At 37.7% G+C, this 18,094-nt stretch overlaps 1 protein-coding gene across 1 annotated transcript in view; it reads right to left on the reverse strand.

Annotated features, from left to right (window-relative positions):
- The window catches only part of LOC118844262 (vomeronasal type-2 receptor 26-like), a 37,453-nt gene continuing 19,359 nt past the window's right edge, over window positions 1–18,094 (reverse strand). The window contains exons 5-7 of the mRNA XM_036752148.1: window positions 10,780–11,007; window positions 9,673–9,796; window positions 1–965 (exon numbers count right to left, since the gene is read on the reverse strand). Coding sequence (XP_036608043.1) covers window positions 1–965; window positions 9,673–9,796; window positions 10,780–11,007 — 1,317 coding nt within the window. The remainder of the gene's footprint in view (window positions 966–9,672; window positions 9,797–10,779; window positions 11,008–18,094) is intronic.

Raw genomic sequence — 18,094 nt, forward strand, 5'->3', positions numbered from 1 at the left:
TTAAAATTGATTATGTCTCTGGGAAAAATTAACAGACAATGATCCAGAATGTTTCCTGCCCCTGAAACTAACTTTAGTCTTTATACTTCCCTGAGTATTTTTGTCGGGCCTCAGCAGGATGATGTAAAACTTGGGAATAAAGATGCAGCAAAGTAAGCCAGCACTAGATGCCAGGATGGAGAAGATTTCCACAGTAACCATGGCCTTCCCCTTGGTGCTCTGGTAGGTTGGAAGGAAAGAGACCCAGACACTGCAGAACACCAACATGCTGAATGTGATGAACTTGGCTTCATTGAAAGTGTCAGGAAGGCTTCTGGCCAGGAAAGCTACTATAAGGCTGCCGAGTGATAGGAATCCTATGTAGCCCAGGACAGAGTAGAAGGCAAAGTCAGAGCCCTCATTGCACTTAATGATAATGTGGCCAGGTTCAGAGTGTGGGTCCATGTCAGGAAATGGAGGCGAGGTTCTTAGCCAGATGCCACAGAGAACTACTTGAATCCCAGAAAAGATAAGAACAACAGAGTTAGACACCCTGGATTTTACCCATATCCTGCTCCTGCTCCTTGGTGTTGTAACTCTAAAAGCTAGAACCACCGTGATGGTTTTGGCTAAAATGGAGGACACAGCTACAGTAAATACAACCCCAAATGTTGTTTGTCTGAGTAGGCAGGTAACTGAATTAGGACGACCAATGAAAAGTAAGGAGCAGAGGAAGCAGAAGTTGAGGAAAATGAGGAGAGTGTAGCTGAGAGCTCTGTTGTTGGCTTTCACTATGGGGGTATCTTTAAATTTCACAAATACAAAGAGAATTAGAGATGTCATTAAAGAAAAGGAAAGAGCCACACAAATCAGAGTCATCCCCAAGGGTTCTGAAACATCCAAGAAAGTCATAACCTTGGGGAGGCATTGATTTGCTTCCTTATTGGGATACTCGTCTTCTGGGCACTTCGTACAATGCTTCATATCTGCCAGAGATAAACAAGTTCTTAGGATTTTACATTCAACAAAGTGTTCCCATCTCTATTCAGAGAAAATAGGTAAAATTGCTCAAAGTAGTGTTTCTTATGTCACAAGGCACAATAGCTCTTTCTGTGTTGGGAAATGGTCATTGAAAATTAACCCAAAGCCCAATATGGCCTCATTTTATCTGTAATTATTATTTTAAATTTTTGATTTTATTTTTCAAGTATTCAGATTTCTAATTGAATACACACTTTTCCTATGGGTCTATTGTTATAGTACAGTGACATAGAAACTATAGCCCTTTAATTCTGTTTCCTCTATGCTTTCTGAATCCTTTATGTTGTAACAATAATTCTAGGTTGAGATGGTCTGATAAGTTTGGTAGATACTAAGCTATAGAGCAACAATTAAGTGTCCAATGTGGGCTAGGTTGTTGAATTGTATATCCAAAGAATTAAGCAATACCTAGTAGTTGTCCTTCATTCTTAAAGAGGACCAAAATGATATCACTATGCTAGAGTCAACTTTCAGTGTCTCCGACTATGGCTGATGAGACCAACAGGAGCTCAGAATGCTCTACCAAAGATTAGGCACAAATAGTCCATGTGAAAATTGGGGTGGATTATCCAAATATGTGCATACTGAATTTCCTTTGAGTCATTTCAATTCTGCTTTGTCCGTAGAGCACAGCACCTTCTCTGATGTGGGCATGCCATGCTGAGCAGTCCTGTGCCAGTGCCTCCCATGTCAAACAATGACTTCCAAAGTTTTTAAGACAGACCATGAGAGTGTCCTTATATTGCTTCTTCTGACCACCATGTGAATGATTGCCCTGTCTAAGTTCTCTTTAAAATAGTATTTTTGGCAAGCATATACTTTGAACTCACAAAACATGGCCAGCCCACCGGAGCTGCACTCTCTGAAGCAAAGCTTGAATGCTTGGCAATTTAGTTCGAGAAAGTATCTCAGTGTCAGGTATTTTATGCTACGAGATGATCTTCAGAATCTTCCTCAGATAATTCAAATGGAAGTAATTCAGTTTCTGTCATGGCACTGGTATACTGTGCAGGTTTCACAGGCATACAATGATGAGGCCAACACAATGGCTCTGTAGACCTTCAGTTTGGTAGTCAATCTAATATCTCTTCTCTCCCATACTTTCCTTTGGAGTCTCCCAAACACTGAGCTAGCTCTGGCAATGTGTGGGTCAACCTCATTATAAATGTGTACATCCTTGGAAAGTACACTACTGAGGTAAGTGAACTTATCCACAGCATTCCAAACTTCTCCATTTGCTGTAAACAATGGTTCTACATATGGATGGTGTGGTGGAGGTTAATGGAGCACCTGTGTAAATTGTCTTAGGAAGATTCTGAAGATCACCTGGTATCATAAGTTACCAGACACTGAGGTCCTTTCTCAAACTAAACTGCCAAGCATTCAAATTCTGCTTCAGGGAGTGCAACTCCAATGGCCAGGCTTTTTTTTTCTTTTTTTGAATGCAATACTTATGTTTGCCAAAAAGACCATTTTAAGGAGAACTCACACAGGGCAAGCATTCTCATGGTGGTCAGAAGAAGTAATATAAGGACATCATCATGTCTCTCCTAAGAACTTTGAAATTGATCATTTGACATGGGAGACACTGGCACAGGATTGGGAAAGCACGAGAGCATTGTCCATAGTCCAGAACCTGGGCAGGTATGCCATCATGAAATTGACATACAATGCTGATGAACTTCTCTGGTCAAATTTTGATATAATTTTCCATAAGATCCCATGACTGACAGAATCAAAGGATTTGGTAAGATTTACAAATCCTATGTACAGACCTCTGTTCTGCTCCTGGCATTTCTCCTAAAGTTGTCCTGCCACTAACACCATCTCCAACAGTCCTTGGCCCATTCTGAAGCCACACTGGCTCTCAGGTAGATGATCATCTTCTAGGTGAAGGATCAGCCTATTAAGGAGGACTCTGGCAAGAATCTTTCCAGCAGTGATTAACAGAGAGACCCCCCTGTGATTGTCACAAGACAATCTATTTCCTTTACATTTATAGAGATGGACAATGGAGGCTTCCTTGAGCTCCTGGGGGATAACCTCCTCTTGCCATATGACCTGGAAAATTTCAATCACCTTTTCTATGATCAATGGACACCCTTGCCACACAAAAGGAACCTAACAGCATTAAAGTCTCTTCTTCAGTTGGAATTTCAGCTAGGAAGGGATTGACTTCAACATGAGCTAAACAGTCAGTGGCCTCAGGACTTCTTGATAACAGCCTGTTGAGAACACTACGGAGGAGTACAGCTCATCTCTCTAGGATCCTATCCTTTTCCCTAATCAATGTGGCTCCATCAGCACTGAGTAGTTGAGATTCACCATAGGTCTTTGGTCTGTAAATAGCTTTCAGGGCATTTTTGTTTGTTACTATCAGCATAAAACTAAATTTCATCTGCCTTCTTACTGAGAGAAGAATACTGCATCTCTCTAAGCTTTGCTTGTACTTTACTTTTGAGGGCATGAAATGCTGCCTTCTTAGAGATGGATGAACTACATTCCTGGTAAACCCTGTGAAGTTCTCATTTTTATTTTAGCAGCTTCTGAAATTCCCCACCATTTTCATCCAGATGGTCTTGGTATTTGTGACTGTTCTGACCCAGATGAGCAAATGCAGTGCTATGCACCAAATCTCTGAAAGCTGCCTACTCCTTTTATGCTTCACTGTTGCCAACTGTATATTGGCTCACCTTTCCCTCTAAGTTAGCATCAGACTTCTCCAGATCACAGAAGAGCTCTAATCTGTTGACATTAATTCTTCTGGTAATCATTTTGCCTCAGGGATGCACTTTTTTAATGTGAATATTTAGCTTGGAAAGGATAAGTTTATGATCAGTGCAGCACCCTGCATCACTCTCACATCCAGTCTGTCTCTTCTCCTTACAATCACATAGTCTACAAATGCCAATGTTTGGTGTGAGGGTGCATCCACAAAGTTCTATTACATTTAGGTAAAGGGAAGATAGTGTTGGTGATGAGAAGGGCATGAGATGCGCAGTCTTCAGTAGTAAGTGACCATTGCTGGTACCGTTTCCATCTCCATTCCTCCCTAGGACTCCCTATACGTCTAGTAGTCTGAGCCAACTCTACCATTAAAGTCACCCAGAATTATAAGCTTTTCCTCTTTGGGCACATTGGTGATAATGGTCTACAGGCATTCACAGATTTTTTCTTTGACTTCATCAGGGTTCATCACGGTGGAAGCATAGGTATTGATGATAGTGGTGTGACATTTTCCTTCAAGTGGCAATCCCATTACCATGATCATGTCTTTCACTCCTTTTGTAGGCATGCAAGCTTGTTGACTGGATTAATTTTGATTGCAAAACATACACTAGCTTCAAGGCACTCCCCTTCACTGCAGTCACTCCAGAAAAACATACATTAAGCTCCAACTTTAGTAAGCTGGCCTTCATTTGCCAGGCTTGTTTCACTCAAGACTGTTATTTGGATGCAACACCTGCTGAGTTCTCTTGCAGCAAAAGCTGTTCATTTTTCAGGACTTCTGTATTTTATGTTGTCTGTAAATGTGCACACATTCCATGTGCTGATGATGAATGGAATCATCTTTCCTGACATTTTGTACATTTTTGTTGTGTTTTGACCACAGAGTGGGATTCCCTGCCTACAACAGTAATCAGGCCTACTATTTAGGGCCTTACCTTCTAACTGGATAAAGGTAATGGTCCAATATCTCATCTTTTTTTAATAGTCCTTATGATGATGTCCAGAAAATTTATATATTTCCATACTTCATGTTTAAGTGAGAAGCAAATTAGTAAACCACTCAAATCATCCAATCTTACTAAATGAAGTGACGATGGGTATTCCTTGATTCCTTCATCTGGTGACGATACACCCCAACTGTTCACTAGCTTTGAGTGACATATCGAACTATCTTTAGATGCAACAGGAAATTGAATTGGGATAACTGAGGGGTTATCCTTGTCTTCAGAAGCCTATAGAATTCCAGGGAGATAGTTGGGATCAGAAAGACTAGTTTTTGGTAGTGGAGATAGGAGAGACTGTTCAAGATAAGCTTTTTAGATATCATGGATTGGTTGAACAAGAGTAGAGTACTAAGCCTTAGCTTTGGTCACAGACTAGTTCTCCCTCCTTTGAATGGCATGGAATATTTTATTAGCTACAAAGAATTAGCAAGACTTAGATTTTTTTTCTTCTGGCATGCTAGTATCACCTGCATAATGGTTAACTACAGAGTATGCATTTGAAGCAAAGAACAGACAAGATGCATTGAGGAAAGGAGATTCAAGGCTCTTCAAAGAGCCTAGAAGAAAAAAAAAAGAAAACTATGTCATGCCTAAGGAGAGATCTTTAAGACTGGTAAAAGGATTTGGAATACCTTTGACTTATACTTCTTTGTTTCAGTAATTCTCAAAGTTTGAGCACATTTCCTCTTGTACTGTCTATATATACATGGTCAGTGAGAAGGGATTCCACAAATGAATTCTCTTATAGGTGAGAGACAGTCTAGGAATGAAGACTTAAATTGGATGTGTCCTGAGGTTCTTGAAAAGGTGCTTGAAAAGTCATATAGAACTTGATCCCTGCAGGCCACTTAGTGACTTAGAAAACCATTTAGAAAAAAATAAATAATATTCATTTATAAAGTACTGTGTTTGTACTAATTTTCTTAAACATTTCCCAGTAATGTTTAACCTGGTTCTGGCCACACTGGGGAGATTGAAAGGCAGCATGTGGGCCATAGGCCTTTGGTTTGATATCTTTGAAGTATTCCAAATCTTTTTCTAACAGATAAATCTGATACAAATATTTTTTTCCTATTCATCAATTTTCTTTAATATTCTAGATAGGAGGCTATACCTCATGGTGTGAATGTTCTCTCTCTCTCTCTCTCTCTCTCTCTCTCTCTCTCTCTCTCTCTCTCCATTTATCTCTTAGATCCTCTAGGCTTTTTCAAAACACAAGTTAATTCCTATCTCCTGGGAAACCTTTTGTAGTTTAGCCAGCTGCTTTTACCTTTTATCTGAGATTACTTTCATCTACTCTGCATATATTTTCTATTTACTACTTATTTATACATTATGTTCCCCTCATAATATGATTCCCTTGAATATAGGGATTTTTTTCCTTTTCTTTCCATCTTCAGAAAGTAATTCAGTGTCTGGAACAGAGTAATCCCAGAACAGGGGTGTAGGGTGCATTCAGGGAAAACTAGTACCTCTGGTGTTATGGCTGCTGAGCCCTTTTAAGGGCTGCTTTCCACCTTTGATGTCCACCTCTTCTACCCAACTCTCAGCTGAGCAACCAAGAAGCTGTAGCCTACACAGTGGTCACACCTGGGTAAAGAGTTCTTGACTCTCTCCTGCCACTGCACTGTGATGACTCTGGAGGAGAGAGAGAGGCCCACTACTTCATGCAACTCTGTTTCACTTAAATGCAATTTATACATGAATCAAAAGACATCATCATACCATTTTACCATTATACCTATCTCAAAGTCCCACGGCAACAAGCAAGTGATGAAGTAGCATGTGTGCATACACTGGTAGCTTTAGTCACAATCCTGAACAGAAGCTGGCCGGGCCATAGGGTAGCTTCTCAGTGGAAGCAGCAGTGGGATTCAACAGCCACCTGGGTGCCTGAGTAGCCTTTTAAGGATCACAGTGCTCACCTCCTGGTGTGAGGAAGAGGCTAGAAAAGGTGTCCTAACAAGTATCTGCTTACCCAACACTGGCTTGATAACTGCAGCAGTTGGGGAATCTTGCTCTACAGTTGAAACACAAAGAAATGTTCAAAAACGTATGCAAAGACATTTCACTCACTATTGGCACATGGAATGTGTGCACACTTATAGACAACACAATATCCAGTAGACCTGAAAAATGAACATCTCTTGTTGCAACAGGACTCAGCGGGTATGGCTTCCAAATAGAAGCCCTGAGTGAAACAAGGCTGGCAAACGAAGGCCAGCTTACTGAAGTTGGAGCTGGATATGCATTTTTCTGTAGTGGCCTCAGTGAAGGGAAGCACTGAGAAGTTGGTGTAGGTTTTGCAATCAAAACTAATCTAGGCAACAAGCTTGTATGCCTGCCAAAAGGAATGAACGACAGGCTCGTAACAATGCAACTGCCTCTTGCAGGAATACGTCACACCACCATCATCAGTGCCTATGCCCCCACTATGCCGAACCCTGAGGAGGTCAAAGAAAAAATCTTATGAAGACCTGGAGACCCTTATCATCAATGTGCCAAAGGAGGACAAGCCTATAATTGTGGGTCACTTTAATGCTACAGTAGGCTCAGATTACCAGACTTGGCAGGGAGTCCTAGGGAGGAACGGAGATGGAAACAACAACAACAATGATCACTTACTGCTGAAGACTTGTGTATCTCATGACCTTCCCATCACCAACACTGTCTTCTGTTTACCTAAAAGCAATAGAACTTCATAGATGTATCCTTGCAGCAAACACTGGCATTTAATGGATTATGTGATTGTAAGGAGAAGAGACAAACAGGATGTGAGAGTGATGAAGGCAATGTGTGGTGCAGAGTGTTGGACTGATCATAGATTTATCTTTTCCAAGCTATCTTTTCCATGCACATGGGCTGGCTATGTTTTTTGAATACAAAACCAAAAAGACTATTTTATGGAGAACTCACACAGGGCAAGCATTCATACGGTGGTCAGAAGAAGCAATATAAGGACACTCTCAAAGTCTCTCTTAAGAACTTTGGAATTGATTGTGTGACATGGGAGACACTTACACAGGGCCACTCAGCATGGAGTGCCCACATCAGAGAAAGTGCTGCGCTCTATGAGTAAAGCAGAATTGAGACAGCTCAAAGGAAATGCAGGATGCACAAATTTGTAGTGTCCACCCCAAATGTTTGCAGGACTATTTGTGTTTGACCTGTGGTAGAGCTTTCCAAGCTCCATGATGTTGGTCTGATCAGCAATTGTTGGACACATTGAAACTAGACTCTAGCATAGTGATTTCATTTTGGTCCTCTATGAGAATGAAGGACAACAACCAATGAATGAATCAACCAACCCCAGAATGAATGTCTCACCAATTGGATGTCAAGATAATGTCTTTCAAAGAATCCCTAATCTCCTTTCATTAACTTTCATGTTCTGAAAAACAACTTATTCAAGGCCTGAAAGCACCTCTGTCACAGAAGAAGATATAACTGCTATCCCTGCACCCAACAACTAATTGTGTCCTTCTCTTCGGGATGACTCATGTCATCTCTTGTTCCATTTTGTCTTGTGACAGCACCTTCTTCTCATGTGTCCGATTACTAACATCAAAGTAAATCTTATACTTTCTGATGATTAAGTTAAAATGAAGAAAAGACATGCACAGGGTAGGTAGGTCGTATAAGGAATATGAAGTCACACAAGCCCCTGCAATCAGGAAAACTTGAGTTCAAATCTGACCTCAAACACATTACCTGTGTGACTCTGGGCAAGTCACATTACCTCAGTTGCCTCAAGAAAAAGAAAAGAAAATGACAACTGATTTTAGCATTCCATGGACTGACTGGCTCCTATGCAGAAAAACCTAAGTCAGGAAAAACAGATGCAATAGAGGGGGGAAATAATGCAAGAATTTGAACCCTCATAAAGGGATCTGACCCCTAGGTCAGTACATCTAGCCCTGTGATATGTGTTAGATATTAATGCTGATCACAGAATTCGTACATAGAGAATAATGGAGAATTACTGAAAGATTCTTTACTCCAAACTTCTCAAATAATCAGTCAAACTTTCCCTATTTTTCTATTAAGCATCCCCAGACGGTTTATTCCCCCTCCATTGTAAAGGACCCTTCCTACTCAAAATTTTTTCTATAATGTTGTAATCACTTTAAGAGGTTTAGTAATATGAACTCATTTACGTACAGAGGCAAATACTGACTTAATGTGTTTTTTTACACTTCTTGTTTACATGGTTTTATTTTTACTATTGGAGTATACCTCTTGTACAGTTTATAAATATGAAAGGGTGTTATACTAGTGGGGTTGCATTATCAATTACACGGGTAAACAAGCTCACGCTGACTCTGAAAAGAAGTCTTAGAGGGAATACAGAGTCTCTTACACAGATTTCATGACAGACTTCCCTTTCAAGATGATTTATGAAATCATAACTTTAAAATGTTAGAAGGGGTAAGGATGACAGGACATCCAGCATATAGCACGGGTACTCATTTCCTCAGGGAATAATTCTCCCAAACCTATGTAAGTCTAAAGTTTCTAATGGTTGCTATGTCCAATATGCACATAAACTCAGCTTCACCTTTTCACAAATATTTTGGAGAGGACATACTCCACCACACTATAGCTAACTCTATCCCATTACATGTGAAACTCTTAAAAGACCATATAGATAAGTTCCACAAAGAGATAGGGCAAGATAGATATTTTTCTTTTTAATTTGGTATGTTTCATTTTGAATAGTACAGTAAATTTGAACACTTTTTTTCAGCCATGTATCACTAATTCAAGCCACTTGTCTTTGACCAGAACATTTTGCTGACTCACCTTGCTCTTAAATACCCTGTTGCTCAGGCAATAACAGAGTTTTTTATGACCTAGTGTGAAACACCAATTTATTCTGTCCAAGGGTATAGGAAGAAAATAACCTGCAGACACTTACTCATCTGATTGGAGATCTCCCCCTTAGGGCACAGAGAACAATTGAAACAGCAGATGGGCTGTCCCTCCAGTGATGTTTGCCTGAATCCAGGACCACAGCTCTCACTGCATGTGGCACAGGGAACCTAGTGACAAGGGAGTAAAATGCATGATGGTTCTGGGAATAAACTGGACAGAGCATGGTATGTCATTATTGAAGAGTGCGTGATATTGATTGGGGACAAAGTGAGCTTATTTTGGAGGAGAAATAGGAGAAATGTTCATACATCAATGGAATATGTGCTGAAAGGAGCACTGGGTAGAACACAGAGACCAGGATGCTAGTCCTGTTTCTGCCACTAGCTGTGGAAAACATGTTGAATCTTTTAAACTTGGTGGATTTTAGTCATTTGTAAGCAGAGGAATTTGAACACAATGCTAAATTACAGTCTTTATTTATCTAGCATTTTATATTTCTCAATCTCAGTTAGGTCTTTTTAATACTTATAATTCAAACTAGTGAAGGTAATGGAAGTGACTCATCCTAATATCTAGGATATATGACATAGATAACTCAAAGATGAGACTATTGGACTGTTGATTGTAATTAAAAAGGTAAATTCCACATCTTATAGAGAAACAATTTGTTACATTCGGAAATCCTGTGAATTTTAGAAATTATATGTCAAATTCATTATTCAGCTCCTTAAATGTATACTCCTTGGATGATGAAATATTTCATTTTTATTGAATTAAAATGAATGGTTGGGTGTCATCATTGACAAAAATTCTAGATATTTGACATAAACACTGGCTGTGGGATCTGTGGATGTTGGGCCAATCACTGCATTTATGAGCCTCAGTTTCTTATTCATGTGAAATGACATGGCTGAGCAAGATAAGCTTTAATGTCCTTTACAGGTTTATCTCCAATGCTGCTATAAGTTTAAAATCATATGATGTCTGGCTTAATTAACTTTAGTGTCCTCCAGAAGTTTCCTACAAAGAAAACGAAATCAGCGTGCAAGAGGATTATCTATCCCAAACCCTTAAAAATGAATGTAAAGTGAGCAGGGAAAAATGAGTTCGCATGATCAGATAAAAGGTTGATATTACAATTGTTTCTGACCTTGGTATGTGACCAGCCCCACACTATGGCCTCTTCATTAATAGTAAAATCTTCACTGGGCTGAGCCTTGGGGTTAAACTGTCCAACTTTCACCAGAGCTTCTGCTTCCTTATTGAAGTTTACATAGTTGAGGATTTTATACTGAGCCTCTGGGTTTCTATTCTCATCCATAAACACCTGATCACATGCACTGTTGTTGAATTGGATCTTCTTTAGAAATGAGTGGAGCTATTAAAGAAGAGAAATCTCCATTATTGCATGGTGCCCAAGGTCAGTAATCTCCCACAATGTAGACCTCTGAGTTGTTCAGGAAGTCAGTTCATGGTCATTAAGATTGAACTAAGTACCTATTATATGTTGCATATTATGTGAAGAAATTTAAATACAAAGGACCATAAAATAATTTTTTATTTTCAAGGGCCTCATATTCCAATTAGAGAGAGAAAATAAAAATAAATAAAAACAGATGTAGTTCCTATATGCTTTGTCAAAATTCCCATACTTACATGTGTGTTAAGTTCTTGAGGAAGGCTAAATCTTCCACTTAAGCTTCCATACAGGTTGCTGAGGAGTTGTTGGTTTCCCTCTCCACTACCATCAGTTTAAGCACCTCCCCCCATTTTATATTGCCCTCCCCAAAGGTAGCTACCAGTAATTAACATCCCATTTCATTTAACTTGTTCATATCAGTTAACTTTTACAAAATGGAATTTGCTTCACAGTTCTGGTAGGATTAGATGTTACAAAACATTATCCCCTGAAATAGTTGTGGGGTTGTATTTTTCCATTGATCAAATCAATCCTTAGGAAGAGTAAGTTCCTTCTTAAAGCATCTGCCTAATGTTTGCACTGGCCCTGTTTTGTCTTGCTGCCTTAGAAACCCAACCCTCCCTCCATTTTCCATGTTTTGCTCTGGAAACAACAATCAAATCACCACTTTTATTGACTCTGGAAAAGTCTAGTCAACGTACCACCCTATTCCTCCACGCACCACTCCTGTGATTTCCCAGAACAAAAGGGCCAGACTTCACCGAGTTTTTGTATCAAGCATCCATGTCTTACTTGCCTCCTCAGTCCAGCCTGCTCCCATTGGCCTTCCAATGGCACTGTCCCATATAACTTAGATCACTTCTGTCAGAACAAACCCTTGCTTTAAACTTGAAAAACTTCAGGTCTTACTTAACTATTATGAAAATCAGTTGGATCCTATGGATATTTGCACACATATATGTTTCTTACAAAAAGATATTTCTCAGCCTTAAACAGTGACTCTAATTCAGGAATGTCATTCACTGGGATGATGTGAGGGAGGGAAAACCTTGTCATACTATTTGGATCACTCTCCAAAGTCATCTTCATCTCTTTGCACTAAGGACAGATTGCCTTCATTTAAACACAAATTCAAGTAAAATATCATAACACCCTGTGGATATTTTGAGCCCAATGTTGATTTCTTTCAAATTAATAAGGTCAATTCAAATTTCAAAATTTATTTACCTTTTCCTGAAAATTCCAGATGAAAGCCATATTTCATTGTCACCCTTCTAAGCTATACCCAGGTGATATTGTTGGAGTTGGAGCAAATACCTTCAACTTGTACATTTTTAGGATGTTTATGCAGACATCGCCCATCCTCAGGTATCTAGATATAATTTGCTCCAGTTTATTTTGCTGATAATTGATTTTGGGATTTTCTTGGAATGAGAGATTTTCCAATTAGATCCCATAGTTCATTTCTAGAATATGATGGGGAACAGTCTCATTGAATTCTTCCCTGCTTGGAGAAGATCTGAGTTTGGTCCTTTGGTCTGAGGTGGTGCGATGTATGGGAGAGAGTGTTGAGTACCAAATCAGGAAGCCCTGAGTTGTTGTCCTGTCTCAGACACTAACTCTGTAACTCTGTCACCCTGGATGAACTTTTCAACTTTTCTCAGCCTTAGTTGCTTCCTGTAGATCATCATAACAATAATAGCCACTGACTCTCATGGTTCTTGTGTGGATGAGATGAAATAATGCCTCAGAAGGGCTTTGCACTCCCTTGATGTGCTGAACAAATTTTGGTCCTTATAATTTTTAGTCATAAAATTTAATAAGCTAATATACAAGCTAGAGATTGTCCAGATAAGGACAGCAATGATTGTAAACTTTGAATGAGAGAGTGATTTTGAGAGAACTGAACATGTTTTTTTCTATGAAAAGAATGTTTAGAGGAATCATGATGATTGTCTTTTCAAGTATTTTAAAGACTTTCAGGTGGAACAACAATTGAATTTCCATCTGATTCCAGAGGACATAGTTGGGACAATGAATGGAACATAAAGAGAGGTTAGATCTGATGCCAAGAACAAAGTCCTAGCAACTAGAAATCTTCATAAAGGAATAGACTGCTTTGAGAGGCAGAGGTGGCTACCCTAGATCCCTTAGGGGCAATATCAAAAGGAAATGTTGTTGATCTTGTTCCAGAAGAGGTTCCTGTTCCCATTCTTACTGGTTTCAATAATGCTTGACTATCTTTCCTTTCTTGACCTCTCTTTAGCCTTTGACATTGTCAATCAACATCTTCTCCTTGATACTCTATTCTTCTCTGTAAGGTTTCATGACATTACTTTCTGACTATCTGACCATGCTGGAGGAATAGGAGAACATGCATACAGAAAAGAAATTTCTAGGAAAGAATAGATAGAAGTTCAAAAAAATAGAGTATAGATTAGTGGTGGGGAAGGTGCCCTGTGATGGAGCAGTATCCTCTTTGGCACCTTCAGTAAGTGGTGTTGTTCTTTGAGCAAGGTACAGAGGAATAGGGTAATACATGAGGGTAAGCCTTATGAGGCAGTGGCAGAAAGTACCTAGAGGACAGATACATTAGAAATTTGACAATATGAAGAATACTGAACTAAAGACAATCATTGGCGTCATAAATCAGAGAAGGAGGGTCTAGATCTAATAGAAAGATATGAAGAATAAGAAATCCTTTTTTGAAAGGGGGCATAAAATGACTTGTAGTCTTATAGATTTGATAAAATTCTTTAAATATTTTTGATATGAGACCTTCATCTCATCAAATGTCTATAAAACTTTCCTCCCCCCATTTTTTCCTTTCCTTCTGATCTAGGTTACATTTGCTTATGTGTACCAAAACTTTTTAATTTAATGTAATCAAAAGGATCAGTTTTCCATCTAACTTTGTTCTCAATGTCTTGTTTATTCAGAAATTGTTTGGCTAGCCATATGTAATATGTTCCGTGGTCTTCTAATTTTCTTGTAATATCTCTCTTTGTATCTAGGTCAAGTATCCATTTAGACTTTGTCTTGATGAATGGTGTAAGATATTGGTCTGTGCCCGGTGTCTTCTATACTTCTTTCCAGTTTTCCAAAACAATTTTTGGCAAATAATGAATTCTTAGCCCAAAATCTTAAGTCTTTGTATGTATCAAATATAGGGTTATTATGCATATTTGCTGCTATAAATCATATGTCTACTTTATTTCATTGATCTCCTTTTTCATTTGTGAGCCACTACCACACAGTTTTGATAATTAAATCCTTCAAATGTAGTTTAAGGTCTGCTACTTCTAAACCATGTTTCTTTATTTTTTTCCATTATTTCCATGGATATTCTTGACTTTTTCACATCGAAATGAATTTTATGATTTTCCTAATTCATTATGTTTTGTAATGTAATTGTGATGACCTTGAATACATTGTTTAAATAAAATTGTCATTTTTACTATACTGACCTCTCTGTGCATGAAGAATTTTTATTTCTCTATTTAAATATGATTTTATTTGTATAAAAAGCTTTTTTAAAAATAGTTTTATATAATTCCAGGACTTGTTTAAGCAGATGCACTCCCTGGTATTTTGTAGTGTCTAGAGTTATTTTAAATGTGGTATATTTCGCTAACTTTTCATGCAGATTTTTGTTTTTGAAATATAGGGATGCTGACAGTTCATGTGGATTTACTTTATGTTCTGCTAAATTGCTAAAATTATTTGCTGTTTTAAATAACTTTTTTTAGTTGATTCCTTGGAATTTTCCAACTATTTCATCATACTGTCTGCAAAAAAAGATAGTTTTATTACACAATTCTGAGTCTTGGTATTTGTTTTTCTTCTCTTAAAAATGATGTTTTTAATGAAGAGGGCTAGCTAAAGGTATGGAGACTTGGAAAAGGAATTCTATTTCCCTAAAGAAGAGGAAAAAGAAGGGTAAGTAACAACCAACCAAACAAAAGCAGGAGAGAACAGCCATTAATAAATAAAAAAAATAAAATAAGAAGGGGCAACAAGTAAGAAGAGTGTGCTAGAGTTGAGAGGAAGAGTGGCACAGGAAACAGAGTTGCCTAAATAAAGATTAAAAGAAAATAGCTGAATGAACAGCAGCTAGGTGACATGGTGAATAGGACACTCAGACAATTACGAGCCTTGTGACCCTAGCTGAGTTGATTTACCCAATTAGCCTCAGTTTCCTCATCTGTAAAATGATCAACAGAAAGAAATGGCAAACTACTCTAGTATGTTTGCCATGAAAACACAAATGGGGTCAGGAATAATCAACATGATTGAAATAACTCAACACATACAATAAAACTGAATGAAAATAGTACTGTACTTAGAGTAGAAAAAAAAGTTTATCTTAACTTGAAAAAAATAGAGATAAATGAAAAAATGTAAATCTAATTCCTAAATTTAAATGTGAATGGATTAAACATTCCAGAAAATGAAAAAAGACTGATAAATTGAATAAGAAAACAAAACCCTAAATGTGATAACTTACAAGAAACATATTTAAAAAAGCAAAGACATAGACAAAATAAAAGTAGGAGGAAGTAAAAATTACTTTCCATCAAGTGAACATATAAAAGCTGGAGCTGCCATAATACATTTTTAAAATTAAAATTTATTTGTTTATTTTCAGTTGTCAATATTCTCTTCCACAAGATTTTGGGTTCCATATTATCTTCCCATCTCTCCTCTCCACCCACCCCAAGATGTCATCTAATTTGATATAGACTCAACATATACATTTATAATAAACCAATTTTCACATCAATCATGCTGTAAAGAACAATTAGAACCAGTGGGAGGAACCAAGAAGAAATGAGAGAGAGAGAGAGAGAGAGAGAGAGAGAGAGAGAGAGAGAGAGAGCCACAGAGACAGAGACAGAGAGACATAGAGAGAGAGAGGAAATGATATCCTTCAAACTGTATTCAGACTCCACAGTTCTTTTTTTCTGGACGTGGACAGAATTTTCCGTCAAGAGACATTTGAAGATGTTTTAAATCTTTGCATTGCTAAGAAGAGACATCTGTCAAAGTCAGTTATCACATAATGTGGCTTAGTGTGGACAATGTTTTCTTGATTATGCTCACTTCATTCAGCATCAGTTCATATAAATTTTTACAGGTTTTTCTTAAGTCTGGCTACTCATTATTTCTTACAGAAAAACACTATTCCATTACATTCATATACAACAACTTGTTCAGCCATTCCCCAATAGATGGGCATCCCCTCATATTCCAGTTCTTGGCCACCACAAAAAGAGCCGCTATAAATATTTTTTTGTACGTGTGAGACATTTCTGCATTTTTATGATCTCTTTGGTATGTGGCTTTAGAAGTGGTATTGCTGGGTCAAAGGGTATGCACAATTTTATAACCCTTTGGTCCAAATTGCTCTCCAGAATGGTTGGACCAGTTCATAACTCCACCAAGAATGAATTCGTGTTCAATTTTCACACATCTTCTTCAGTATTTATCATTTTCTTGTTTTGTCATCTTCACCAGTGTGATAGGCATGATGTGGTACCTCAGAGTTGCTTTGATTTGCATTTCTCTAGTCAATAGTGATTTATAGCATTTTTTCATATGACTACAGGTAGCATTTTCTTCACCTTAAAACTGCCTGTTCACAACCTTTAACCATTTATTAATTGGGGAATTGCATGCATTCTTATACAATTGTTTTAATTCTCTATAAAGTTTAAAAATGAGGCCTTTATCAGAGACATTGGTCATAAAAATTCTTTCCCAGCTTTCTGCTTCTTTCCTAATCTTGGTTGCATTGGTTTTGTTTGTGCAAAAACATTTCAATGTGAGATAATCAAAATCATCCATTTTGCATCTTGCAACGTTCTCTATCTGTGGTCAAAAATTTTTCTGTTCTCCATGAATCTGACAAGTAAACTATTCTTTGCTCTCAAAGTTTGCTTATAGTATCAGCCTCTATATCTAAATTGTGTACCTATTCTGACTTTATTTTGGTATATTGGTATATACCTAGTTTCTGCCATAATATTATGTTTTCTCAGCAGTTTTTTAATTAAATATTGAGTTCTCATCTCAGAACCTGGGGTCCTTCGCTTTATCAAATAGTAGATTACTGTAGTCATTGACTACCGTGTCTTGTGTATTTAACCTATTCCATGGATCCGCCACTCACTTAGCCAGTACCAAGTAGTTTTGATGATTGCTGTTTTAATATTCAATATAACATCTAGTATGTTTAGGCCACCTTCCCTACCATTTCTTTTTTGTTAATTCCCTTCTTATTCTGGACCTTTTGTTTTTCCACATTAATTTCATTATTTTTTTCTGGCTCTATAAAATAAAATTTTTTCATAACTTGATTGGTATAGCACTGAATAAGTAAATAAATTTAGGTACAATTGTCATTTTTATTATATTAGTTTGGCCTATATGAGCAACTGATGTTTTTTTTCTCCACTTATTTGGATCTGACTTTATTCACTTTAACAGTGTTTTATAACTGTCAACGTATAGTTTCCAGGTCGTTTTGGCAGGCAGACTCCCAGATATTTTAGAATATCTACAGCAACTTTAAATGAAATTTCTCTTTCTATCTTTTGTTGTCAGGATTTGTTAGTAATTTATAGAAATGCTGCTGATTTATGTGGGTTTATTTTATATCTGCAAATTTGCTGAAGTTGTTTGTTATTTACTTCACGTAGTTTTTGCTTGATCCTCTAGAATTCTCTAAGTATGTCATCATATTGTATACAAAGAGTGATACCTTTGTTTCTTCTTTGTCTATTCTATTTCCTCCAATTTCTTTTTCTCCTCTTATTGCTAAAGCCCATGGTTCTAATAGCATATTGAATGACGCCGGTGATAATGGAAATCCTTGTTTCACCCCCAATCTTAGTGGAAATGCTTCTAGCTTGTCCCCATTACATATAATGCTTGCTGATGGTTTTAGGTAGAGGCTACTTATAATTAAAAAAAACTCCATTTTTTCTTACGCTTTCTAGTGTTTTAATAGGAATGGGTGGTGTATTTTGTCAAAAGCTGTTTC

This window comes from Trichosurus vulpecula, chromosome 1 (assembly GCF_011100635.1).
Source record: "Trichosurus vulpecula isolate mTriVul1 chromosome 1, mTriVul1.pri, whole genome shotgun sequence".
Lineage (NCBI taxonomy): Eukaryota > Metazoa > Chordata > Mammalia > Diprotodontia > Phalangeridae > Trichosurus > Trichosurus vulpecula.